The 27,034-nt window shown below is 43.5% G+C and overlaps 1 protein-coding gene across 1 annotated transcript in view; it reads left to right on the top strand.

Annotated features, from left to right (window-relative positions):
• The window catches only part of DCC (DCC netrin 1 receptor), a 603,623-nt gene that overhangs the window by 482,471 nt on the left and 94,118 nt on the right, over nucleotides 1-27,034 (top strand). Inside the window, exons 18-21 of the mRNA XM_088152996.1 lie at nucleotides 2,663-2,901; nucleotides 8,399-8,537; nucleotides 16,624-16,731; nucleotides 24,638-24,832. Of these exons, the coding sequence (XP_088009122.1) occupies nucleotides 2,663-2,901; nucleotides 8,399-8,537; nucleotides 16,624-16,731; nucleotides 24,638-24,832 (681 nt within the window). The remainder of the gene's footprint in view (nucleotides 1-2,662; nucleotides 2,902-8,398; nucleotides 8,538-16,623; nucleotides 16,732-24,637; nucleotides 24,833-27,034) is intronic.

The following is a 27,034-nucleotide window of genomic DNA, read 5'->3' as shown; positions in this document are numbered from 1 at the left end:
TGTGTGTGTGTGTGTGTGTGTGTGGTCAATGATAAAACTGCTGGGAAACAAGAAAAACGTTATGCCTCCCCCCCTCCTTTTTTTTTCTTATTTTGTGGGATTAGGTAGTTCTTTCAATATAAAAATAGGTGCGTTAAGTCTTGCAGCACATCTATTTTAAGTCATATCTTCTTACTCCAATTTCAGTGGCAGATCTTGGCTGGCTCTAGAAGACATAAAATTGAAGCTGGGGGAGTTGTCTGGAGCTGGTGGCTAGGGGTTGCTTACTCCTACCATGCACTCAAAGTGGGATTCATGGAGGGGAAGGATTTCTAATCATACTTGAAAATTGCACTGCTCATATCTGTCTGAATTCAAAATAGGCAGAAAATGTTTCACATTACAATTTGGAATCATTAGGTATGCCTTTAATAATATGCATCATTATATGTTGAACAGAAAAGGCTTCGGATTTAAACCAACCAAAAATTCTGTATTACTGATGAGGACCACTTAAATGGAATGAACACATCTTTTCCTTTTTCCCCCCCCACCCCCCGGCCCCAGTAATATATATTGATTCAAATGTTTTGACTCCTGACTTTATAAGGCCAGCTGAATTTTTCAAGCCATAGAGGCTAAAAAAATTGACTGATACATAGAAATAGTTGGGTTGTTTATCCCTCAAGCACTTGCTCTACAAGATTTTGAACAAAGCAACTGAGCATCATCAACCGCAAATCATTTTAGCAGCATCAAATCAGTGAAACCGGACCTTCATCCCAATCACAGTTGCAACAAATATACATACAGATTCTATAATTTCCATGGCCAATAAAGGCCCAAAAATATTAACTGGACCAGAGGCGCCCACAGGAATCAGCACTTTTGTCAAAGGGATGAAAGCAGCATCACAGTGTTGCAATGAAAGCTCTCCATCCTTCTGTATGTCCCTGCAACATTGTGATGCGCATACAAAAGAGGTGGAGCTTATGCAGCACTGCTTGCATCCTTTGCCCCCTTGCCCCTCCCATAGATGCACTTGACCCAACTTTTTCATTATCTACTTCTCTTGCATTTTTCCCAGATATTCACACTGCTTTGATACTACCTCAATATCCCCTCTTGCTTGGTGTCACTGTGCCATCTTTAAAACCTTTGTTTGCCCTCGTATCTCACCAGGCTTCATTAAGGGATGGAGTGGAGGAGCGGTGGGGGTGGGGGGAAGCAAAGCAATGCCAAGAATGTATTAAGTAGTTAATTTAGGAGTTTATATTTGACCTGACAAGAATGTTACTCAAGGATATGCAAAAGGAACATTGTCTAGAGAAGACTTGCAGACAACTGGCTTCTGTATTATTTAGGCAAATTTGTCCCTATCTTGCGAGATAGGAGAAGCAGTCACCATTCCTTCCTCAATTCCCACCTTTCTGATGATATGGGGGACTTCCTGAGTAACCTTTTCTAAAAATCACACAACTCCAGACCAAGCTGCTGAGGTTCTCCTTAAAGGCCATTTATCTTTTGACCACAGTTCCTTCAGACCTGTGTTGCAATATTTGGGAATTAACCATCATTCACAAAGAATGTTCAGGTTGTCCTTGAAACCATACCCCTACCTGCTGATTTCCTTAAAAGGAGAGCAAAGTCTCTTTTGAGTCCAGCTTGATTGTTTAGTCTTCTACTGATGTCCTGTATTATTATTATTATTATTATTATTATTTATTATTATTATTATTATTATTATTATTATTATTATTTCTTTCTCTTCTCTTCTCTTCTCTTCTCTTCTCTTCTCTTCTCTTCTCTTCTCTTCTCTTCTCTTCCTCTTCCTCTTCCTCTTCCTCTTCCTCTCTTTCCTTAGATCAAGGAGATAAAGCAGTTTTGTCTGCTTTTATCATTTGATGTGCTATACAAGCCACATAATTCTCTTTAAATGTATCTATAATACAGTACAACAATTTGGAGCCCAGTTACTCCCCCACACAATCAGTTGAATTATCACATCCAATTGGATTAAAGGACAGTGAGGACAAATGAGACTGAAGGCAACTGAAAGCAAAATAGAAGAAAAGAAATAAATAAAAATAGAAACAGTGGAGATATGTTCAATGAATACTAACAGTAACCATAAAGAAAGATTTATTTTCAGCAATCTTAAGAACCAATACAAAGCCAAGCCAATAGCATGGCTTAATATTAAATATTGACATGTTGGCTGGGACAGAAAATTTAGATCCTTCTCATAATGGAGTGTGTTGTGCTTATAAGGCTTTCAAGTCAATGCCATGCCTTCTCTATGTTGTAAGGGCTTTGAAGCTGATGTATAAATTTGAGGTTTTATTGTAAAGGTGTGTACAGGCTTCTGAGGGCAAGTTAAATCTTGTAAATTCAATAGAAGGGCAGGAGGGAAGAAAATCGTGTATTTGGTATGAATTTGAGCATGCCTTTTATCCCAGTGAATTTGATCACCATAATGTGACAATTGTTCCTTGCTGATTGTTCAATTAATGGCTGTTTTTTTCTGTTCTTCTCATGTTCTCCTCCCATCATTCTTATTGTCATACATTTAACACATTGTGATGTGCATCTTCCTGGCGGCTGTTTTGTCAATTTATTTGACTATTCCACATCTTTGTTTTTAATTTGTGGTATGCTCATTTTTGGTGGCTTTGTGACCCAGATCCCATTGACCCATTAGAAGTTGATTTTTATCCTTTGCTTGATGATTTCCCTACCTCAGTCCCAGATATCTCCACCCCCATGCTCCCACCAGTAGGTGTCCAGGCTGTCGCATTAACCCATGATGCTGTGAGGGTCAGCTGGGCAGACAACTCTGTTCCCAAGAACCAAAAGACCACAGAAGTTCGGTTTTACACAGTGCGATGGAGAACCAGCTATTCTACAAGTGCTAAATACAAGGTGAGGTCTTGGAAGTCATCCTTTGCTCAACCTTTATCTGGATTTGTTTGTGAATGACAGATCATTGCATATTCCACAATTCCACAAGCAGAGAATGATCTAAGAGCATATGGCACTGTAATATTACAGAAGCCATGAGAGTATGAATCAATAGTTTAGATAGGAAACTACTAGGGGCCTTGTAGGATCAGGATGTAAATAGTAAAAATATTGAAACACTGTTAGCTATTTGCAGATGGATTGATTGTTGGGGATGGTTGAATCTGTCAAAATAAATTTTGCTCCATTTTCTCATATTTTCTAATCCATCCTTTTTCCAAATTAGTGTGTAATTAAAAAATCATTGGAAAATGGAACAGTCACAAGCATTTTCATGCACAGCTTTATTTAATGTAGATATTTTTGTCTGTACTTCCCATAACATACATATATTTTCTGCCTTTCCTAATTTACACATTTTTTTTCAAAACTTGCATTAATTCAGGGTGATGTGAACTGAGTTGCAAAATTCAGAAAAATGTGGACAGAAGTTTATGCTTACTTTATTTTATTGCTCTACAGTCAGACCAAAAAGTCTTTGCATACCAAAAATATAGTATATAAACATATTCCAGATCCTGTATAGTTTTAGGAAGTGTAACTTGGGTGTATTGCAAAGCAATGGACTGAGGAGGACACTGCATCCTTATAGAGTCATAGTTCAAAAACCTGAAAGAGAAGGTAGAGGCCAAAAAGACAGCTGTGCCTTGCACACTTTATACATTTTTGGCACTTTTCCTTTCCAGCTACTGCCAAGAGTGAGAAATGTGGCTGGCCACAGCTGACTGATTTTATTCATTACTACAACATTTATATACTGTCTTTCAGTGGTTCAGAGGAAAACAAAATTCAGTTCAGAACAAAATGAAAACCCAGAATTAGAAGGAAAAAAAGGTTTGCCTAAAAGCCAAGACAAGAAGACAGTACCTGGGAGTCTCTATTTTTATTTCCTCAATAGCCAGCTGTTCATCTGTGCATAAACATGGCCAAGGAAAATGATCATTCCTGACTTACCCATAAAGGAAGAAGGGGTCTTTCACTTGCTCTCTTCCACCCCAATGGGGACCACTGTGACATTAAATGAAGTAAGGTGTCCATTGAACTTCTTGAAAAATTCTGAAATGTTTCAAACTGAGTATGAAACTAAGAAAAGATAAAACCTTGGATGCAACTTACAAAAGAATTGTAGTCTGTTAATAGGTGCTTTTCAGAGGCCAAACCTCCTATATGTCAACCTATCCACATTGCAGTTGCACCCCTATTTTCATGAAGGATTGCCTAAGATTCCCCATACTATATCTTGCTTAAGGTCTTCACCATCTGCTGTGTTGGACCACCAATAGCCTCTTCTCTGCTGCCTTCTATACCACAAAGTTCAGTCAATATGCTTAAATTGATTTCTGAATTCATTCATTTTCTGGTTTCCTGTGGTTCTATTGAACTTACCCAGTGGTCTGTATTCACACAACATGCTAAGCCTCCCTACCACCACAACCTCCCCCCCCCCCAAAAAAAAACCTAGGGTAAAAGCCAGCTATGTACAGTGTGTAGTATGAATGCACTTGCTAGTCCTGGTTGAGCATGTTGTGCAAATTCCCAAATAAGTCACTAAACTGACTCTTAAATAAATACACACAAAAAGATATAAGGAGTTAATATAAGAGGAGAGAGGCAGTCCTATTGCACTGAGTATCCCCGCTCCTCTCGGCATGATTTCATTTTATATGCACACCTACAGAGAGAAAGATTAAACTACTGAGTCAAATCTCTCTTGCAAAGAGTAACATATTTAAAAGACTGCTCATCGAAAGTCAAATTGGAGGAATATATATAATTTACCAGGGAAGTAAATATATTTTCCCTGCCTCCCCAAAATAAAGGGCCATTCCTGGTAAACAGTGACAGATGGAGCATCTGATATTTGCATAACCTTTGATAATTTCTCCCCTCTATTATCAGAATTCTTCTTATCCAGATCATTTATGAAAGAAAATCTTAGGGATTTCCCTTGACAGAAAAACAAGCACAAACTTAAAATTGTAATGTAATTTAAACATTCTTGCTACCCAGCTTCAAGAATGTTCAAGTAGTTTGTGAGTACAAGTACATTGTAAAAGAAAAATGACCCTGTCACACTATTTGTTTCAGTATGACCTTGTTACATTGAGATTATGAATTGAAGTCAATTATATTTACTTCAGTATAATCTCAAAATGAGAGAGAGTTTGGTATAGAGGTTAAGGCATCAGGCTAGAAACTGGGAGACCATGAGTACTACTCCTACCTTGGCACAAAGCCAGCTGGGTGAACTTGGGCCAGTCACTTTCTCTCAGCCCTAGGAAGGAGGCAATGGCAAACCACTTCTGAAAAACCTTGCCAAGAAAACTGCAGGGACTAGTCCAGGCAGTCTGAGAATTGGACACAATTGAACAGATTAAAAAAAAAAAAATCTCAGTATGCCTTGGGAACCCCCCTTAAATGTTTGTGTGTTGGAATAAGCACTGCTACACCAGTAAACTAGCAATAAAAACAAAAATAGAACATTTCCATTAGTTACAACTATAGTGGCTAAACATAAACAGAAGAACATAGAGGAAGCACTACCATAGACATTCATAGTCAGTCCATTGTTCCCATCTTAGATCTGCAGGAGGAATGCAAATATTCCAAAATGCTGGTCATTAACTCATCCCTCTCCTTTTCACTGCCATTTCTTGCCCCAACTTCTCAGTTTATTTTTTCATGCACAACAAAAATGCAGAACCTTTGTTGGCTTAAGGATAGAGTTGTATACTTCAACATCTCTCAGGGGTTGCATGATTTCATCAGTTAGATACAGATGAAAATGCCCTCTCTCTGAGATCTCTCCCACTATGGCCAGATTGATGGCTTGTTTCTCCATGGAGAAAAAACCTGTCCTCTCTCCCTGTGGCCTTTTTCTCCAAGCATACTTGGTGTGGATGAAAAGATCCATTAGACAGATGTTTTATGCCAGATTGTCAGTAAAAGGCAGATTTTTGGAAAGGAGCAAGGTTTTATGGAGATGATGATGATATTTTTATCCCACCTTTTTAATATATTTTGGTCAACTCAAGGTGGTGAACATACCTAAAACTCCTGCCTCCTATTTTCCCCAAAGCAACCCTGTGAGGTAGATTGGGCTGAGAGAGAGTGATTGGCCTGAAGTCACCTAGCTGGCTTTCATGCCTAAGGCAGGACTAGAACTCACAGTCTCCTGGTTTCTAGGCCAGCACCTTCACCACTACACCAAACTGACTCTCCAATATGGTTGCCTCAATATGGGTCTTCCACTGACTTTTTTGGGGGGATGAGGGTACCTTCAAGTCAGTGTTGACTCCTGGTGACTATCTGGACTAGTCTCTGAAATTTGCTTGGCAAGATTTCAGAAATGGTCACTCTTATATCAGTTTACTTTTTAATGGTTGTACAATCTGAATTCCATGATTTTCTGCAAATGTAACACAACATCACTAAGTACCTAGGAAGTATTCAGAATAAGTTTATTCCAATGCTAGAGAAAATATCGTCATCATCATCATCATCACCACCACCATCATCATCATGTAAGCCATCTAAAAGTGATCCAAAAGAAGGCCCAAGAAATGAAAATGTCAAGACCTTCTAAGCATTTATGCCCCTAATAAATAAAAAGAACAAGGTTTCTTCTGAAAATCTGAATTGTTGCAAATATAAGAAAAGCCCAGTTGTGTCGCACCAAAGTCATCTTTATCCCAGCATTCTTTTCCACACAATGGCCAATGACCTATGAGAAGCCTACAGGCAGGATATGGAGCCAATTAACCTTTTTTACTGTTGTTTTCCAGTAACTGTCATGCTCTGAATCCTAATGGTATAGTAGCTATGGATACCATTGAAGTATCATGCTGGATAGGATCAATAATAAAAATGGTTGTGACTGGTATAGCTTTCAAATTTATCTGAATATTCATAAGGGCAAGTAATGTCCTTTTAAAGAAATCTGAGGTTTCAGCTTATTTTATTATGTTTTATTTTACATATTCATAATCCCTACTTCTGGAACTAATCATAGATTCACTGAATATCCAAAAGCCCTATAATGTGGGTAGTTTCTGACCTGTTCTCATGTATGCACTGTATGCCTTTAAAGCTGAATCATATCGCATTCCAGCTGCATTGCTCCTTTACTTGTACGTGTTTTTCTCTTGCTCTACCATTTGTTGACATATTATAAGATGAAACGTGCCATACTCAAGTGATTCTTTGATATGTGTGTAAATAAAAGGAATATAAGAGAAAATGTTGCATATGAATACTTAAGAATTCTCTTAGTCATCTGTTCTCTTTTATCAACAAAATGAATAATGCAATTTTGTCCATTTTGACTAAGCCAGAACATCATACAAAAGTGTGTGTTTGTGTGTACATGTGCATACACACACGAACACATAGGTACATACAGTATGTGGCCAAAAATCATTAATGGTGTATTTTCAACCACCTGATTAAATATGTATGAAGGTTGCTCAAAATGGTCTTGTTGTAAAGGGATTTTATCAAAGATTGTAAAAGAACTTCATTTAAATGAATGCCATGGACTTCAAATCACATTTTACAGGATGTCAAAAAATTGCCTGTGCTTTTCCACTATTTTTCCTTTAAAGAACAGCAACACATTTTTACATATTACTGCATTGCTAAAATTTATTTTTGAACTAATTTACTGATTTTTAGTTGGCTGGTTCCTCACATTAAGTCAGGTTCAGAAATTATATGGTCTTCTCCCAAGCTTGATACCCACACACTCCTTCCAGGAGGCAAAGTGGGAAGAGAATTTGGACTCAAGTACTAGTGTTCTACTGCTAAGGAGTGCTGCTAGTTTATTTTAAAAGAGACTTTTATTTACCCTGATATCCTTCTCTTGCCTATTTCACTTTGATAGTGTCTATCCAGAAGACAATTCAGAGTAAGGAGAGATGTCAGCTTGATATCTTATAGTAACACAAACCAGAAGAATGGAGATGCCTTTGTTCCTTCACCTAGAAGAGGGAGAGACGGAGGGAAGGAAGAAATCCTTTGAGAACTTCCAACTCAGTTATAACTCATAGTGACAATTTTGAAGCATAGCATCAAGCCCTACTGGGCTGGCAAACTCAGGAAAAAATAGCCACTTGGATTTCAATTGATTTATTCATAACAGAGCCTTGAGTGTTACCCTTGGAGATGACAAAATTGTAGAAGCAATAGCTCAGTCAAGAAGAGACTGACCACCATGAGTAATACTGATGCCTAATGGTTTCAAATATAAACCAATTTTGATTTTGGATCAAGTAGGGTAAATCAAGAACCTCCTAGGAATGGAAGGTTTTGAGGAAAATGAGAAGGATGGGGGAAATGGTCTCTTTAGTGAATCCAGCATGATTGAGCTTTAAAGGTACCCTTTTCCTTTCCTTTCTAGTCAGCAGATACAACAGCCTTGAGCCATACCGTGTCAGGTCTTAAGCCAAATACCATGTATGAGTTCTCTGTCATGGTGACAAAAGGTCGGAGGTCAAGTACATGGAGCATGACAGCTCATGCTACAACATATGAAGCAGGTAGGTCTCTAGAAGAGTTCTAATGGGGAGTTTTCAGATTTGATGCTTAGTTTCATCACATTAAAAACCACTTCCTTCTACTGTCCATACAAGTATCAGGCAAGGTTCAAACTTACCATGTGTACGTCTCAAATCATTCTTATTTAAGTCATTTCAAGTCTCATATCATGTCATGTTTTCTTTACCTTTAACAAGTTTTGAAGAGTGTGCAAAAATGGTGATTTTGAAGGAGAAAGCATAGAACCATTCTAAGAAATAACTATGATTGGTTATTCTTCCTCTCTCCCCCAGATTTATTGATACTCTTATATCCAAACTATTGATGTTTTTGGTAACTCTAAAGCTATTGATGTTTAATGACTCTTGAATCTATTATTCATGGAATATGTAGTAGACAAGATTATATTCCTCATTTCTGCCCTGTAAATTCACCTAACTCATGGCTGCCTCCTTCGTCCCAAGTCACCCCCCTCCCCGCAAAGCCTAAAAACTTGGGGTCCTGAAATCTGCAAAAGAAAGCTACAGATATTAACCCTCAGATTGGATTTTCCAGTTATGAGGACAGCTTACTATGCTACAACAAGCTGATGTTACAAAGGTGTGGAGCTTCAAATGTGTGATGGTGACTTCTTGACTTCTTTTCTCCCCTGTGGACACCTCTGATCACATACAGAGGTTACCTAACAATAAAGTTTGTCTATGTGCTAACATTAAGTGGATGTATTCTCAGTGAAGAGCACAAAAGAGGCTACTATGTGGAGGAAATTTTTAACACTGCTACAAAAATCTTTCCAAAGTTTAGTTTTGGCTCAGCCCTCAGGGTACCTTGACCTAGCAACTTCTTTCGTCAACATCCAAAATTTCTCTTTTTGTTTACCAAGACAGCCCCTTATGACCATGTTGCTGAAAAGTGAGGGTACTGCTAAGGGCAACATTTCCTTTTTGAAATATATAAATTCACATCTCTGTCAATAAAATTCAGAGTAATATATATAAATTTCAGGAGAGGTTTGCACTACTCCAATTTTTGCAATATAGACCTTCTATGAAAATATGTACAAGAATACATAGATTAGAGGAAATCATTTATAAAAAAATATCCATGTTGGGAGAAAATAAGCACTCACATAAATGGATACAAGGAAAGCCTTATAAGTTCACAAAATAGGCTGATGCAGAAATGGGATGGAATAAAGTTGTACTTGAAAACAAATGTATATTTTAGGAAGAAACTGATTTAAAATAAGCTGGATGATAGACTAAAAAAAAAAATAACTATGCTTGGCAAAGTTAAGAAAAATAGAAGGGAAGATCATGGTTAAGGTGTCTTTGTGAGATTTGCCCCGTTCGACAGAGAAACTCTCGTGACACGTGTGGTTCACAAAGAAGGTTTACTCATGCGTAACGTAGTAGTCACAAGCAAAGCCAGGACTGGCTTGGTACAATTGCATCACTTGTTATATTCCCCCCTTCCCGCGCTTTTTCCCGCCTCGTGATCGCGTTGCGGCTGTGGGCTATTAGGCCCCCCAATGTCCCCCCTGATCGTTCATGATGGCAGGGTCGGTCAGAGTCCATTGTCCTTGATTGCCAGTCCCCCTCCGGCTGGGTTGGCCCCTCCCTGCTACGTGCAGACCGCGGGTTCTGTGCTGCGTTGCGATCTTGTTTCGCTGCCCTGCGGCCCCGTTCCTTGCTTGCTCGCGCCGTTATCAGTTCGTAATTAAAAGCTTCCGCTGCGGTTTTCCTGTTTAGCTGGCCGCAGGTGGCTCGTTAATTAGCGGCGCTTTCGGTTCCTCTTTTCCCCGCTAGCTACCGCCGGTGGATTCCGCGTGGTCTGGTTGCGAGCTTCCCTGCAGCCCCGTGCTTCCCTGAAACCTCGTGCTGACCGAACCTGACATGCCGCCCCCCTGACGACAACTCCCCCTCGGTCCTATTTCGGCTTCCCGGGGTATTTACTGTAAAAGTCCCGCACTAGGTCCGGCGCCCTTATGTGGGTTTTACTCACCCATTCGCTGTGGGACTTGGGGAAATGTTTCCATTGCACTAGGAGCTGGGTCTGCCCCTTGTGCCTCCGGGCGTCCAGTATCCGGTTGATTTCGAAATGCTGCTCCCCCCCGACCATGATGGGTGGTGGTACTCCCTCCGCCTTGTGCCAGGCGTTCCCCGGCTGGTGCAACTTTAGCAGGCTGCAATGGAACACCGGGTGGATCTTCCCGAGGCTTTTCGGGAGCGTCAGCCTGACGGTCACCGGATTGATGATCTCCGAAATGGGGAACGGCCCCACAAACCTCGGGCTGAGTTTTTTCGATGCCTGGTGCGTCTTTAGGTTTTTGGTTGACAGATACACCTGGTCCCCCACTTTCCACTTTTCCTCGGGGAGCCTCTTGCGGTCCGCGTGCTTCTTGTAGTCGGCTTTGGCTCTTTGCAATGCCGCGTGCGCCGCTCGCCGGGTCTCGTCGATTTGGGCGAACCAGGCGTCCAGGGAGTTGATCTGGGATTCCGGCTGAGGCAGCTCCGGCATGGGGACGAATTCTCTCCCGGTGGCTACTTTGAACGGAGAGAACCCGGTGCTCTTGTGGATGGCGTTGTTGTATGCCACCTCCGCGAATGGTAGTAGCTCCGCCCAATCGTCCTGTTGGTGCCCCACGTAGCAGCACAGGTACTGTTCGAGCCCCCCGTTCAGGCGTTCCGTGGCTCCGTCCGTCTGCGGGTGCACCGCGGAGGATAGGGCTTGTTTCGTCCCCACCCGCTTCAGGAACTCCCGCCAGAACCGCGCGATGAAGTTGCCGCCCCGATCGCTGACGATACGTCGAGGTGCGCCGTGGAGTCGGTAGACATGTTGCACGAACAGTTTCGCCAGCCCCTCGGCCGTGGGGACTCGCCGGCACGCTACAAAGTGCGCTTGTTTGGAGAATAAGTCCGTGACCACCCAAATGGCGGTCTTCCCCTTACTCTCCGGGAGCTCCACTATGAAGTCCATGGCGACCTCTTGCCAAGGGCCGTCGGGTTCCGCTACCGGCTGGAGTAGGCCTCTAGGTTTGCCTTTGGCTCCTTTCGCTGTTGCGCACACCGGGCAACCCCCGAGTACGCCTCCACGTCCTTCCGGAGCGTGGGCCACCAAAACTGCCGCCGGATTAAGTGGAGTGTCTTTACGAAGCCGTAATGCCCCGCGCTCCGGCTGTCGTGGGCTCTCTCCATGACCTCCCGTCGGCAACCCTCGGGCACGTACAGCTTTCCTTCGTGCCACCACAACCCCTCTTGGCCGGTTAGCGCCTCTCGGTTCTGCTTGAGCCAACCGTCCCGCTCCGCTGCCTCCGCGAACCCTTGCCTTACTTCAGACGCCGCGTCCCGTCGCTCCCCCTTGGTCTGGCTTCGGGTCACCGCCTTTGCAGCCAGCCTGCTGGCGGGGATGACGGAGTCCACGATCTCCTCCCGTAGGCTGGCGTGTTGGGGCATGCGAGACAGTCCATCCGCTAAGAAGTTGCGCTTCCCGGGGATGTGTTTCAGTGTGAACCTGAACCTCCCGAAGTATTGGGACCACCGTGCCTGTTTGGGGGATAGCTTACGCGGGGTCTTCAGGGCCTCGAGGTTCTTATGGTCCGTCCACACCTCGAACGGTTCAGTTGCCCCCTCCAGTAGATGCCTCCACGTGGCCAGCGCCCACTTGACCGCGTACGCCTCTTTCTCCCACACCATCCACCTCCTCTCCGTCTCGGTGAATTTGCGGGAGGCGTAGGCGCACGGGTGGATGGCCCCCTCCGGGCTGGGTTGGAGCAGGACTGCTCCCGTTGCCACGTCTGATGCATCCACTTGGATTATAAACCGCCGGTCTGGGTCGGGATGGCGCAGGATCGGCTCCGCGGTGAACCGCTGTTTTAGTTCCTCAAACGCCCCCTGGCATTCTGCAGTCCACGCGAGTGCCATGCTGGGCTTGGGGGTTTCCCAGTGCCCTTGGTTTTTAGCAGGTCGGTTAGGGGAAGGGCGATTTGGGCGAAGTTCGGGATGAACTGACGATAGAAGTTCGCAAACCCTAGGAAGCTTTGGAGTTGCCTCCGGGTTCGCGGCGCTTCCCAGCCCAGGACATCCCTTACTTTCGCCGGGTCCATCTCAATTCCCCGGCTGGATATTCGGTAGCCGAGGTAGTCTAGTTGCTCTCGATGGAACTCGCATTTCGAGAGCTTTGCGTACAGCTGTGCCTTCAGCAGTCTCTGGAGCACCGTGCGCACCAGGCTCACGTGCTCCGCCAGGGTCTCGGTGTAGATGAGGATGTCGTCCAGGTAGACCAGGACGCCCCGGTAGAGTAGGTCGTGCAGCACCTCATTAATTAGCTGCATAAATACCCCGGGGCCCCTTTTAATCCGAACGGCATCACGGAAAACTGGTAGCTTCCGAGCGGGGTGTTGAACGCCGTCTTCCACTCATCTTTTGCGCGGATCCTGACTCTGAAGTAGGCTTCGCGCAAGTCCAGTTTTGTGAACACCCTCCCCTTCGACAGATGCGACATCAAGTCCTTCATCAGGGGGAGGGGGTATTTGTACTCCGTGCTGATTGCGTTCAGCCCCCGGTAGTCTACGCACATACGGAGCGAGCCGTCCTTCTTCTCCCGGCATAACACCGGGGCCGCTAATGGTGACTTCGCGGGTTGGATGAATCCCCGTGCTAGGTTCTTGTCTATGAACTCGCGCAGGGCTCCCATCTCCCTCCTCGACAGGGAGTACATTTTTGGCTTAGGCAGGGTCGCTCCTGGCTCTAGCTCGATGGCGCAATCACTGGGCCGGTGTGGTGGGAGCTGGTCAGACTCCTTCTCCCCGAACGCTGCCGCCAGGTCTCGATACTGCCTCGGGATTCCGCCGCCCATCGGGGGTTCCCCGGGTCCGGCCCCTCGCTTTGCGGTTGCCTCGCCAGTCGCCGCTGCCTCCCCTCACCTCGGGATCGTGGCGGGTCTCCGGGGTCCCGGCGCTGCTGCTGCTGCTGTTGCTGTTGCCGCCCGGGTCTCGGGCCCCATCTGCTCTCGCCCCGTCTCCCGGTGTCCCGGACCCTCCGCTTGTCCGCCGGTGGTTGCGGCTGCCTCCGTCTCCACGGCTCGGTCCCCTCTGCTCTCGCCCCTCGCCGGTCTGTCGACCCCGAACCGCACTGCCTCCGCCGTCCAGTCGACTCGTGGGTTCCGCCGCCGCAGCCACGCCAAGCCGAGTACCACCGCGTAGTCGGCCACCGGGACCACCACGAACCTCAGTTCTTCCCGGTGACTCCCGATCGTCATCTGGACCGGCTCGGTGTAATACTGAGCTGGCCCCCCCCCTGCCAGCGTGCCATCTAACTGGCTGAATGAAATGGGCTCCCGGAGGCGCCTCAGCTGTAGCCCGAGCCCCGAGACCACCGCTGGGTGCATCAAGCAGTGGGTGCAGCCCGAGTCCAGTAGCGCCCGTAGCTGCGCCTCCCCTCCGGATCTCACCCCCGGACGTGTATCCTCACCCGGAACGGTGGGCAGTCCTCGTCTCCTATTGGGTCCGCGCGCCTCGACTCCCTGCTCGCACTGGGACGCCGTTCAGTGCGAGCGCGCCTCGTTTCCCGCCGGCTCCGAGTCCTCTCCGGAGGATGCTGTCTCCGGGGTCGACCACCCCCCGCGTCCTTTCTCGGTCACCGCCGCCACTGCCCCCTTCCGCGGTCGGTCACCGGTCCTTTTCCCGTTCGCACGCGGGGTTTTGACTTCGGGCCGTGGTGGGGCGCCTTCCCGCTCCGTCGGGCACTGCGCCGCTCGGTGGCCTCTGCCTCCGCATCGGAAGCACAGATTCGGGGCTCTGGTCGCCTCTCGCCTCCCGGTGGACTGCCGTCGACCGCTCCGTCTCTCCTCGGGGGTCCTCTCCCTCGGCCGGTCCCTCGTCTGGTCCCGTCGTCTTGTGCTCTGTTGGATCTGCCGCCACGCCGATTCCGCCGTTCCGGCCAGCCAGATCCAATCCTTCACTGTGGCCGGGTCGTCCCGCCCCAGTGCCCGTTCCAGGATCTCTGGGTTGAGTCCCCTCTTAAAATACTTCACCTTCAGGGACTCCGGCCAGTCCGCGAGCTTCTCGGCCAACCTCCGGAACTCCAGGGCATATTCCGATACCGATTTGCCCCGCTGCCTGAATTGTAGGATGTCGTCCTCCGCCCGCTTGGCGCTCAATGTGTCCTCGAATCTGTCCCGGAGCGCCTGCATGAAGTCCGGGAAACTCCGTAGTTCCGCCGCGTTGGCATCGTACAGCCCGATCACCCAGCTGGCGGCTTGGCCATCTAGCAGCTCGGCCACGTAGGATACCCTGTCCTCGTCTCTAGCGAATAGGTGACCACCCCTCTGCATGAACCCCCTGACGTGCGTCAGAAAGTGCGGCAGCTGTTCGGGGTCCCCTGAGAACTTCCCAGTGATACCTCGAAGTCTCAGGGCGTCTGCCGCCCGTTGGTCCTCCGACCGGGGCGCCGTGGGTGGTGCCGGCGGGGGTGTCGGACCGCCCCCTGTCGCTCGCCTCCTCGTTCACCGCCGGTGGCCCCACTCTCTGTAGTAGGGTCTGGAGCATCGCCTCCACGGCGTCTAGGCGTCGCTCGACTCTCTCCTCTAGTCGGGCGAATTTCTCGCTCCACTCACGGTTCCGGAACCCCGAACCCCGGGTCATCGTAACGCCCGAATCGTCTGGTCCTTGATTCATGCCCATCGACCACCGCTCGGATGGAGTGCGCCCGGCCCTGGCCGCTGCCCCGTCGCTCCCGGGCGGCTCCGACCGCCCTTCCGCGAGCCTGGATCCCTCGCGCTCCAGCTGACCCACGGATTCCTCGTCGCTGGTCATGCCTGTATTGAGAAAGAAAACGCTCCTCGGTGGTACCGGGTAGCGCTGACGGTGAGTCCTGGCTTTATGTGAGATTTGCCCCGTTCGACAGAGAAACTCTCGTGACACGTGTGGTTCACAAAGAAGGTTTACTCATGCGTAACGTAGTAGTCACAAGCAAAGCCAGGACTGGCTTGGTACAATTGCATCACTTGTTATATTCCCCCCTTCCCGCGCTTTTTCCCGCCTCGTGATCGCATTGCGGCTGTGGGCTATTAGGCCCCCCAATGTCCCTCCTGATCGTTCATGATGGCAGGGTCGGTCAGAGTCCATTGTCCTTGATTGCCAGTCCCCCTCCGGCTGGGTTGGCCCCTCCCTGCTACGTGCAGACCGCGGGTTCTGTGCTGCGTTGCGATCTTGTTTCGCTGCCCTGCGGCCCCGTTCCTTGCTTGCTCGCGCCGTTATCAGTTCGTAATTAAAAGCTTCCGCTGCGGTTTTCCTGTTTAGCTGGCCGCAGGTGGCTCATTAATTAGCGGCGCTTTCGGTTCCTCTTTTCCCCGCTAGCTACCGCCGGTGGATTCCGCGTGGTCTGGTTGCGAGCTTCCCTGCAGCCCCGTGCTTCCCTGAAACCTCGTGCTGACCGAACCTGACAGTCTTGACATAATTGAGGAGATCACTGGAATGTCCTTGGACAATATTATCTATTGTTTTATTATTCTTGTGAGCCTCCCAGGGTCATGCTGCATAAGATGGGTGGCTATACAAATCTAATAAATAATTGTCATTGACAGACCTGATGAGTGTTTCTTTCATCTCTTCATCCAAGTCATTAATAAGAATACAGACGTGTACAAGGCATAGGACTGAACTTTGTGGTACCCTAGTCAATACAACCTTTTAATCTGTTGACAAACCTTTGATAAGCACTCTTTGAGTATACCTTTCAGGCCAACTTTAAGAACCTTCTATAGCAATAGAGATTTTTAAAAAAGGAACCAATGATCAATTTTAATTTTATAACCCCACATTCTACCTAGTGTGTCCTATCTGTAAGTAACCAAGAACAGAGATCCTTGGATTTGTATATAAGCTGGAACACCAGCTTCAGAAGTAGACAACAGGCCATCAGCTTCTGCAGTTTCGGAGTCCACCATCCTCAGTTAAGAATTTCCTTATAAGCAGTAACAGTAAGAAAGTCTGACTTGTACAAAACTTCATGGTAGATTGTATCATTTTTTTTTTCTAATGTGTTATCTTCTGTGTTTTTTTCTTCTGGGCTTCTGTGTTTTTCTAAGCCCCAACCTCTGCTCCCAAGGATTTGACAGTCATTACCCGTGAAGGCAAGCCTCGAGCTGTAATTGTCAGCTGGCAACCTCCATTAGAAGCCAATGGGAAAATTACTGGTAAGTTTCTTTTGACCTCTGTGTCTTCCCTCCTTCTCAAGAAATGATATAGAAAGGTGTGGAATTTAGAAGAGCTGCACCGCACAAACTTTCATTTGTGGTCATGAGCAGAAAACAACCGTTCCAACCCATACTTGCTCTGGCATTCCAACTTTCAACATATCTTTTCCAGATCCAAATATTATAACATGTTCTGCACATGCTAATTTTGTTTCTCACATGGGTTTATTCAGCCAAAAGAAGAAGAAGAAGAAAACCACGGTACTTATACCTCTGCTGCCCTTTACTGAGTCAGAAGCTTGACTCATCTTGCTTATTTTATCTACACTGACTATCAGAGGCTTGCAAGAGCTTTAGGACGGAGTCTCAGTTTCAACTGAAGTAAGGATATGAAAAGATGTTGAGTTCTTGGTGTTCCTTGAGCTTTGTGGTTTTCTTGCAGACATCTTATTACCAGGCTAGGTAATATCATCAGTGTGTGGGAGAATGGATTTTGGTGGTTGCTTATATAGAACTTGCCCCACCAGTCTTGACTGGGATGGTTTCTTCCTTGACGGTTCCTTGATTAGGATATTGTTTCTACCTTGATTGTTCATCTAGTGTTGTTTCCTGCTTATCTGGGTGTTGGCTGCTAGGTAGGATGTGCTCTGGTCTGTTTGTTTACTTCCTTGAATTTTGGTCGTATCTGTTTTTAAAGTGCTACATATATGACATTTATTTCTGTGTGTCAGTTGATGACTGATTTGTCTCAGTGCTAAGCTTCCAGGAATTCCCTAGCATTTTGAGATTGATCTTGGTTTAGAATGTCAACAGTTTCCCAGTTGAAATTGACAAACCAAATGTGTCTGTGTGCTGAGAGATTAAGGCATGTTCATCATGTTTTCTGACTGCCAGGTGATGATTATGGATGTGTTCTGCCAATCTTCTACCTATCTGCCTTATACTGTATGTTGTAGAGAAGTCCTGCTTTTTTGAAAAGGTATGAAAAGGTAAAAATTCCCTTGAGTTGAGCTCAACTCCTGGTAACTGCACAGACATACTCATGTAAGGTTTGGGCCCAGAATATGGATGTGGCTTATATTCTTTGGTCTTCTTCCAAGATTTTTTAAAATTCCCCAGTCCTGGCTACAGTCCTTGGATTTCTATTTCATGATAATCTCTCATCTAAGTATTAACTAGTCTAATCCTGTTTATCTTAACAAAAAAAAAATTAAAAGGTTGACTAAATGTTGCCTCCTACTGTAACATAGGGGTGGGAAGAATGGTATAAACTAGATCTATCTTACTGCTGACTTCGCAGGACACACAGAGTTTTAAGTCTAAAATCTGAATTTTTTGTTCTGTTTATGGGCAACAGGGATCCTTACTTACTTTTGAAAATGTATGAGGTGGCCAGGGCAAAACATCCAAACACAGAAAGCAAAGTGGGGCACACTACAGAGTCTCTCTCTCTCTTTTTTTTTTTTGCAACCCTTCCTGGAATAACCATTTGAACACACTATGTGAAAAGGGAAGGGTAAAACAAAACAAAAACAAAACCACCCAAGAACCTCAGCCTTGTATATTTTTAAAAGTGAGCCAGCTGTTCTGAAGGAAATAATAACATTTATCCTCCCATCATAGAACTAGCAGGAAAAAAAAAACCCTACTCCCAGTAAGATCTGTAGTGGACTTCATCTGGAATTGCTGGAATTGTCCCACTTGAAACTAGGACAAATAGCAGGCACAAAATATTATCTAATAGTTCCCAAAGGAACTTTTCAATTGGGAAGAGAAAAAAAAAAGTTCATGCCTGTAAACATCTGTATGGGGGAAAAGATCTGCTAGTACTGCAGTCTTAGGCACCAGTGGTGAGTTACCTTTTAAGGCCTGCTTATTGATTGATTGATTGATTGATTGATTGATTGATTGATTTGATTTGATTTATATGGCCACCTATCTCATATGATGACTCTAGGTGGCTCACAACAAGCCATTTATAAAAAAATTAAAAACAAAGGTGCCCTTCCCCCAGGATCTCAAGTGGGAGGCTGTTCCAAAGGGCTGGATTGTTTCTTTGATTGATTAGGAGCTACAATCTCCATAAATCTGCATATCCATTTCAACAGAAGTTCATGTTATGTCATTGTGCAATTCAAGAACAAGAAGCAAGAAAAAAAAAAGACAGTCTTTCATACGGACTGTCAATTTAAGAATCTCAGCATTTTAATACAGGACATTGAGAAGTGCCCTCATTAATGCAGAATATACTCAACTCTAATTTTGTAGTATGTTTTCAGATTCTTTATAGCCTTGCGGTGAACTTCCTGATTCTCCTCGCATGCTAAGTCTAAAAGTTCTCAATGTTTCCTATCTTAAGTCCCACCAACCCTCCTGTCAAGGAACCTACAATGGATCTGTTTTTGTTTTGTTCTGTTTTCAAAAAGGGACATTTATATGTTTACAGGCATTCTGCAATCTTCTTTCATTAATGATAGATTTCAAAAACTTATTTAACATTTCAGTGTTCATCACTGTTTTATACTACCATTTACCATTTAGAGCTGATTCAAGTGCAATGTTGAAAGGACTGGAACATTTTGCAAAGCCTTCATTAATGAGCACGGGACTGTTGTATATTTACTTCACCGTATTCATAAAAAGAAACCTTGAGGCAGCACAGTTCCAAGCCTCATTTAAATAATCTCTTATTTAGTGCCAGAAGTGGGTTGAGTCCTATTTCTTTGGGATCTACTGAGCCAGGAATATGTGGAGATCTATTAATAGTTAGACAGCCCTTTCTTCTTTTTAAGTTTGTGACAGATGGTGCTGAAAACAGAGAGGAGAAATAACTGGCTGATCATTATATGTGGCAGGTGGTGGCATTCAAGTTCTGTTTCATGTTATTTCATTTATTTTGGTTACCTTTAATCCAGTTCTGAGATGAAGTCTGAGGTGGATCCCAAAAGTTGAACCAAAGCTGATCAAACCGGTAGTTTTACAATAAAAGATTAGACAAACAAAATGCCAGATGCCCTCTAGTGAAATGATATCTGGTCCTGACACCAAAAGTTTCTGTAGGAAGAGCTTTCAAAGTGCCGCTGACCTCTTAACTCAAGGCAGTTGAGCAGGAACTTGATTTGGAATGGAAATGGACATATGCCATCAATTCAAAATGGCCTAGTATGCCCTAAGTTCTTACTTCTAGCCGTGATGGAGCTTTTTCACTCTCTGGACCAACTAAATTTTATTGAATTCAAAGCTGACCTAAGCAATCATGTAGAAATATAGCATTGGTATCAAACAGTCAGTGTAGCACATCCATTAGAAGGCGAGCTTGGACTACCGAATCTCAGGGTCAAGTGCCCTTTTGATGAAGAAGCTCTTTAAATGCCTTTGAGTCAGTAGTTCTCTCTCAACCAACCTATTACACCAGATTATTATAGAAATGAGGCAGGACCTTTATATACTGCACTTTGAACTCCTAGAGAAAAGACAGGAGACAGTTGCAATAATAATTAAAATCAAATAAAACTTAAGAAAGTCAGGAGTACTCTGTGGAATACAGAGGCGGCATCACCTTTTCCCAAAGTAACCATTTTTGGTAATGTATCTCAGCTGTTCTTGGTTTTGTTTTTACATGGAAGGAGGTGTTGCAAGAAATTCTAGTAATTAATTCCATGCAAAAATAATGGGAACAGTTGATGAGAGCAAGTCCTTCATTTTCCTGGAAGAAAGCATTGTAAAATAATACAGCTCTTCAGACAAAGGTCTTTGGATAGTGTTAGACTCAATAGTAATTAAGGATAGCTCATAATAAGCAAGCTGTTTGGCCAATAATGTAAAACATAATGTAGATAATGACGGGGTGCCCAGCTTGACACATGATGATAGAATTTATTGGTGGATGCTTTAACTGGGTAATAACAAACTAAAGCACTGATCATCTCAAACCCTTTAATACTGATTGACAAAGGACTGAACTTAATGAATGGTATACAATGACAGATTTTATTGCACAAAATATTGCTATAAAAACTGTGCCTAATTAAGATATCCATTAAGAGCTGGTCATGTTAATTTGCTATGAAAACTAGAAGGGGGTTGTTTTAAAAAAGAAAGAAAAAAGGGCAAATGATGTCGTTAAATTATCCCTTTAGACTATGAATAGGCGTCACCCTAGTATGAGAAATCCTCTGCCGCTTCTGAAATTGTCCACTTTTATAAACACATGAAGAAAAAGAATGCAGTGATAGGTTTTTCGCAGTGAGAAACTTCCTCTAAAGACTTTTATTATAGAGCTACAAGAACTTGCAACTTTTATCTTCTAGACATTTGGAAAATCTGACCATTTCTTGCCACTGAAATGGCCAAACGCTTAGTTCATGCGTGGAATCAAAACACAGGACTCATATGCAGAATAATCAAGGCTTCACTGCAGTGTTTATTAGACAGTACATACCGGAGGGGGATCCCACAAAGGGAGAGTGAGAGACGCCCCTTCTGCAGACAAAAGAGATGCTGTGATATTTATACATTTCCGGAAAGGGGAAGGGAAAAGGATGCCTGCATACATATTCATATGATGATGCAGGCATACATAAGTAAGTAATAGATCTCAGGTTACTTTCTGCCCCTCTGTTTATCTACTATCTACAAGGAAAACAATAGCCTTACTGAGAAGAAGAAACAAATCAGTTCAAGGTGCCAAATGCCAGGAAGAACACATCCTCCTTCAAGGCAGATGCCTTCGTAGTTCATACCAGCTCCAAGGGTGCTGCACGTTCTTTTATGTTTCACTTTTATTAAGGTGCTCCCATTCATCTGAAGCCTCTAGAAATTTACTTTCTTCACCCAAAAAATGTATTTTCCCCACAGATGCCTTGGCATGTCTTATTTGGACTATAGTAATAGTTAGATGCCGGCCTTCTTGATTCTGCTTTCAGTCCTTTCCTAATTTATACCTAATTCTTCCTTCTTTTACTCTGGATCTTCAGAGGTGTTCCAGTTCATACTGTTGGCATCAATTTTCCAGGCCACGTATACAAGAACACCCATTTATTTCCAGACCTTGATTAACATTGATGTTCCTATGTGTTTGGATTAATTGTGCAATCACGGTTTTCCTGCATTGTTTTCTTTTTTTAGGTTCTTTTGAAGCTGGAAGAGCCACTATTCCCAGTTGCAGTACCCAATACTGCCAATATCGGTTGAGGTTATGGTAGTGCTGGGATTTGATAACGATTGTCATATCATTATCATACACACACAGTTGTTCATGCTATTTTGTGATGTCCTTGTTGTCTTAAGTATAAGTACATGCTTAATAAAAATGCTATACTATATATACTGCTACAAAAAATACTGTACTAAGTCTGAAAAACATATGCATGCTCTCATTCTTTTAAATGCTTTCTTACTAACAGTACAGTTTTATATATGCCTGCTAAAAGGCAAGCAGGATGCCATGCCACCCTTCCCTACACATTGACTTGCCACATCCAACAGTCCAAACCTTTTCATTTCACAGCTGACCGGTATGGTTAGTGGCTGCACACAAGTGAGTTGTAAGATAAAATGTGGAAGTATTTCAGTTCCCTGTGAATGGCTAAGTTCCTTGCAGGGTTTATCACAAAAAAAGAGACAAGTACAGTCAAGCAACCTGGCAAGAGGATTACCTAGTGGGTAATTCCTGTGAGTTTCTGTACACAAAGGGATGGTCCCTAGGTCCTCATAAATGCTGGCATCTGCATGTTATTTCCACATGAGCAGCCCATATCAAAGATAGCAATTATATTTCTAATAGGATTTGGCCACGCTTCTGTCTTAGCCTGACAGGCAAATGAAATGGAGAAATACTTGTGGACATGTTGGATTTCTGGGAGTTCATAAAAGTTTTTATGCATAACACGATGCCTTGTCCTGGCCTGCTTAATTTGTCATGCTATGTAAGATAAAGGTATAGTAGTTTAGGAAGCAATGGGTTGCATTGCATGTGGCTTCCAACCCATTTTAACAGCCCCAAACCTCCCAAGTTCAAGTCATCTAAACTTGGCAGCCAAACATTGGTCAAAGAAGAGAGAAGAGAAGAGAAGAGAAGAGAAGAGAAGAGAAGAGAAGAGAAGAGAAGAGAAGAGAAGAGAAGAGAAGAGAAGAGGAGAATTTAGGTCCCTCATATTTCTACTAGACATAACACAAGTATTTTATGTTAATGCTCACACAACCATCCCCCAGAAAAACCTCCAGTGATGTTCCCACCCACTTCCTACAATGCTCAGATAATTCCCTAAATGTGTGATCTCTAGTTGCAAGAAGCTTGCCTTTCTGTAACTGATGGATTGGAGCAGTTGTGCAAAAGAGTACATTGTGCTTGCCTCATACAAGGAACTTCTGGGACATTGTCTACACAAGACAACTTTCAGCCCAATTACATCTGCATTCATCTAAGGAGCTTTGTTAATCAGAAAAGAAGATGTGAAGAGCTGCAATAATTAGTTTATTAGGTTTTTGATTAAATCTCTAAAAGGTGCTTTGGAGTGCAAATGTAATCTCAAGAAAAGGCACCGCATTTGTTCTCATGCAAGCTCCAAAACACTTTTTGGAGACAGTCCTGAGCACTGCAGAGCCCAGATAGATAGTAGATGGATGGATGGATATACAGTATCTGAAACTGCATGACCTATTAACATTAAGGTTCTAGTTCTCATAAGCAGGAGTTAACATAGCCCAAGTTGCAGCCCAAAATGGACTTGAGGAGTTTCTGTGAATTAGACTTGAATAATACATCTTAGGCAGTTTGGTATAGTGGCTAAAGGTGCTGGGCTAGAACCAGGGAGACCATTAGTTATAGTCCTGTCTTAGACACAACACCAGCTGGTGACTTTGGGCCAGTCCTTCTCTCTCACCCCTAGGAAATAGGCAATGGCAAACCACTTCAAAAAACTGTTGCTAAATCCATACAATAAAGGAGAATATATGTAGTCAGGGTTGAACTGTGGAGTTCTTGGGGTTCTCTGAGCTTGGTTGTTTTCTTGCAGACATTTCATTACCCAGCTAAGTAACATCTTCAGTGCTAGAAGGGAGTGGGGTTTGCTCTCCGTTTATATACAGTAGCTTGCCCTGTCAGTGTTGGTGGGGGTGTTGTTTTCTCCTAGGTGGTTCCTTGATTAGGCTGTTGTTTACTGTTTGATTGCCTGTCTAAGTTGGTAGTTCTTTGATTAGGGTATTGTTTACTGCTTGATTGTTTGTCTGGTGTTAATCCTGGTGTTAATCCCTGTTTATGTGGGTGTTGATTATTGGTGAGGAAGTGTTCTGGTCTTTTTGTTTCCTTTTTATTGTCTCTTTTGAATAGTGTGTAGATGTTGTTTATCTCTATGTGCCTGTTGATAGCTGACTTGTCTGAATACCAAGCTTCCAGGAATTCCCTCTCATGTTTGGATTTAGCTTGGTCTAAGATGCTGACAGTTTCCCAGTTGAAACTGTGGTTAAGTCTGTCCATGTGTTGTGAGATTAAGGAGTTTTCATCGTGTCTTCTGACTGCTAGTTGGTGTTCATGGACACCCTGCTAGTCTTCTCTCTGTCTGTCCTACATAGTGGCTGTTACAGTCCTTATACTGTAAGTTGTAGATGACTCCTGTTTCTTCTTCTTGGGCTACTAAGTCCATACAGTTGCCAGAAGTTGAGACTGACTCAAAGGCATAACCCCCCTCCAAAACAAACAATTAAACAAACAAACAACCCTTAAGATACACATATAAAAGAATACTAATGGTAGGTCCATTTTACATCACTGCTAAAATCAGAAAAAAAAATCAGCTGTTGATATTGGGTTAGATTTGGTTCTTTGTAAATATCAACATTTCTTCTTTGATAATTGCAAAGATGTGTGTAAATAGAGAAGAATGGCATGTCCTTCTATATTTTGCAGCTTACATTCTATTCTACACCTTGGAAAAGAATTCCCCCATTGATGACTGGATCATGGAGACAATCAGTGGTGACCGCCTTACCCATCAAATCATGGAGCTCAATCTGGATACAGTGTATTACTTCAGAATACAAGCTCGTAATGCCAAAGGAGTGGGACCTCTCTCTGACCCTATTCTCTTCCGGACTCTTAAAGGTTTGGACTTGCTACTTATTTGTTCTGATATTATTCACAAAGTTAAGGAGACAGTAAAATGTTATTCATGTTTGCATGTTGACATTAGAAAGGCCCAAATCAGTCCTTGTAAGATCCTACTGGTAAAATTGTGAAACAGTTTATTGTAATTGATTATAACCAGAGAAAATCAGTGAACAATAGTATTATATATAACAGAAGATCAATGTTGGCTCAGTCAAGTGGTTGTGTGTGCATTAAAACCATTGATGAATAAACAAACAGCTTTGTGCCAGTTACACTGGTGTTTTCTAGCTAGGCTTAGTTTATTTGTGTATTTTCCTTGAGAAGAAGATGGTAGTTGTGATTCACTTTTTCAGGTTAAAGCAGGTCCAGTTTTGTCTGAAGTATTAAAAATTAATATGTGCGGCTGAACTGTTTTATGGCTCCACCAAAGTTTAATAATATTCTATTATACAAGAAATTTTTTCTGCCCTATATGAAACAAATAATCTTTATGTCCTGAGTGCTGACTATAGATCTGCTGGGAGTATTTTATCTGTAGACTATTAATTCACAAAGTATATCCCATAGTATAGTATATCCCATAGTATAGTATATCCAAAGTATATCCCATAGATCCTGGAGCTCCTTGCATACATTTCTGGAATTCTTCATTTAGAAGATCAATAATGGGAGACAGGTTTTAGCAGTCAAAAGGGCTTGAACCACAGCCCATTTTTGTGGTATGTATATATAGTGAAGGAGATATCCCATCCCTAGATATCTAGGCATTAAAGAGTTATTCAGCCAAATCTAAACCTGTCAATCAAATTTTAGTCAAAGACCAGCAAAGTCTGTGAAATTCAGGTTCTGAATCTCAAATTCAGGAACAGAAAATTTCCTTCTCTCTCTCTCGTGGGCTTAAAGACAAGGAAAAGGTGTCTTTATTTGGCCTTTGTTCTTTTCTCCCCATTGGGAGGAGGTGACATCTTTTCCTAGACTGATTTCAGCTAGGTTAGAAAACTGCCCCAACCTGGAGAAGGAAAGAAAATCAGAATAAAATATTCAAAGGGCATAAAGGAGATAGATATGAATTAGGAGCCTTTTACAGAGCTGCCTTATGTATTGATCTGAGTGTGCCTCTATATTCTGAGTCCTATTTTTTTTTCCCTGTGTTGTGTTTTGGGGGGTGGATGTGTATTCCTGCCTGGAAGATTAGCTGCTGACACAAAGCCTGCAAGAGTTGTGATATTTTCCCTTTCCTTTTATCTTTGGTTAATACCTTAACTTTAATTTACATAATAAAAACTTCTATTTTCTTCTGGAATCAGTGCCCTGAACTTGACAGGGAACTTAGCTTCTGAGACACCACAGCTACTCTGCTAAGTTACAGAAAGGGCAAGAAAACCAAAGGTGGGATTTTTTACGCTCTTCCTCCTAAGTAAAGGTGCAGACAGGAATTTTCTCCTTAAAGAGTGAATAGTGACAGCAGGCAGAACAAGCTGTCCCAGAAGTTTGGGAGGGTGCAACAGTAGGAGCATGGAGGAAGGCTTTAGGGATCCCTGCTTGAGGGACCTACCACATTCCCCTGCATTACATGTGTAATTTACACATGTATCACATGTATTGATGCAACTCAGGTGTGCCAATGTACGAATGATCACACAGAGAATCAGAGATACAGATAAGCAACCTACTGGTATCCTTTGCGGTCTCAGTGCATCACGTATGGGATTTGCACCCATGATCTTCTTATTTATTTATTTATTTATTCATCCATCCAATTGATATGGCTGCCTATCTCAAAAACAAGTGGCTCTGAGTGGCGTACAAGACTAAAAACAATTAATGTATAAAGATGATGATGATGATGGTTGGTTGTACAGTCATCCAGATGTTTAGACTGGATTTGGCATTGTTATCCACCTATCGAGTCCATCCCAAGGACCTGAGGGAGGCAGATGCTGTTGTCTGATGGTGTTAAAGGTATCGTCGCAGGATCAAAGCTGTTCCAAGTAAAGCTGCCTTTTGCACTTGACTGATGGTGATTTTGTCAATGCTGATGGCCTTCAAGTGGTGCTCCAGATGTTTTGGGATTGCACCTAAGGCACCTATAACTATTGGTACTATCTTTTTTTTCTTTTCTTTTTCTTTTTCTTTATATTTATAATAAAATTATTATTATTATTATTGTTATTTAAAACTTTAAAAAATGTTAAA

This window comes from Python bivittatus, unplaced genomic scaffold (genome assembly GCF_059951505.1).
Source record: "Python bivittatus isolate LINGU-HERP-01145 unplaced genomic scaffold, Pbiv_v1 ctg000570_np1212, whole genome shotgun sequence".
NCBI lineage: Eukaryota > Metazoa > Chordata > Lepidosauria > Squamata > Pythonidae > Python > Python bivittatus.
This window is presented reverse-complemented; position numbering and strand designations above follow the sequence as displayed.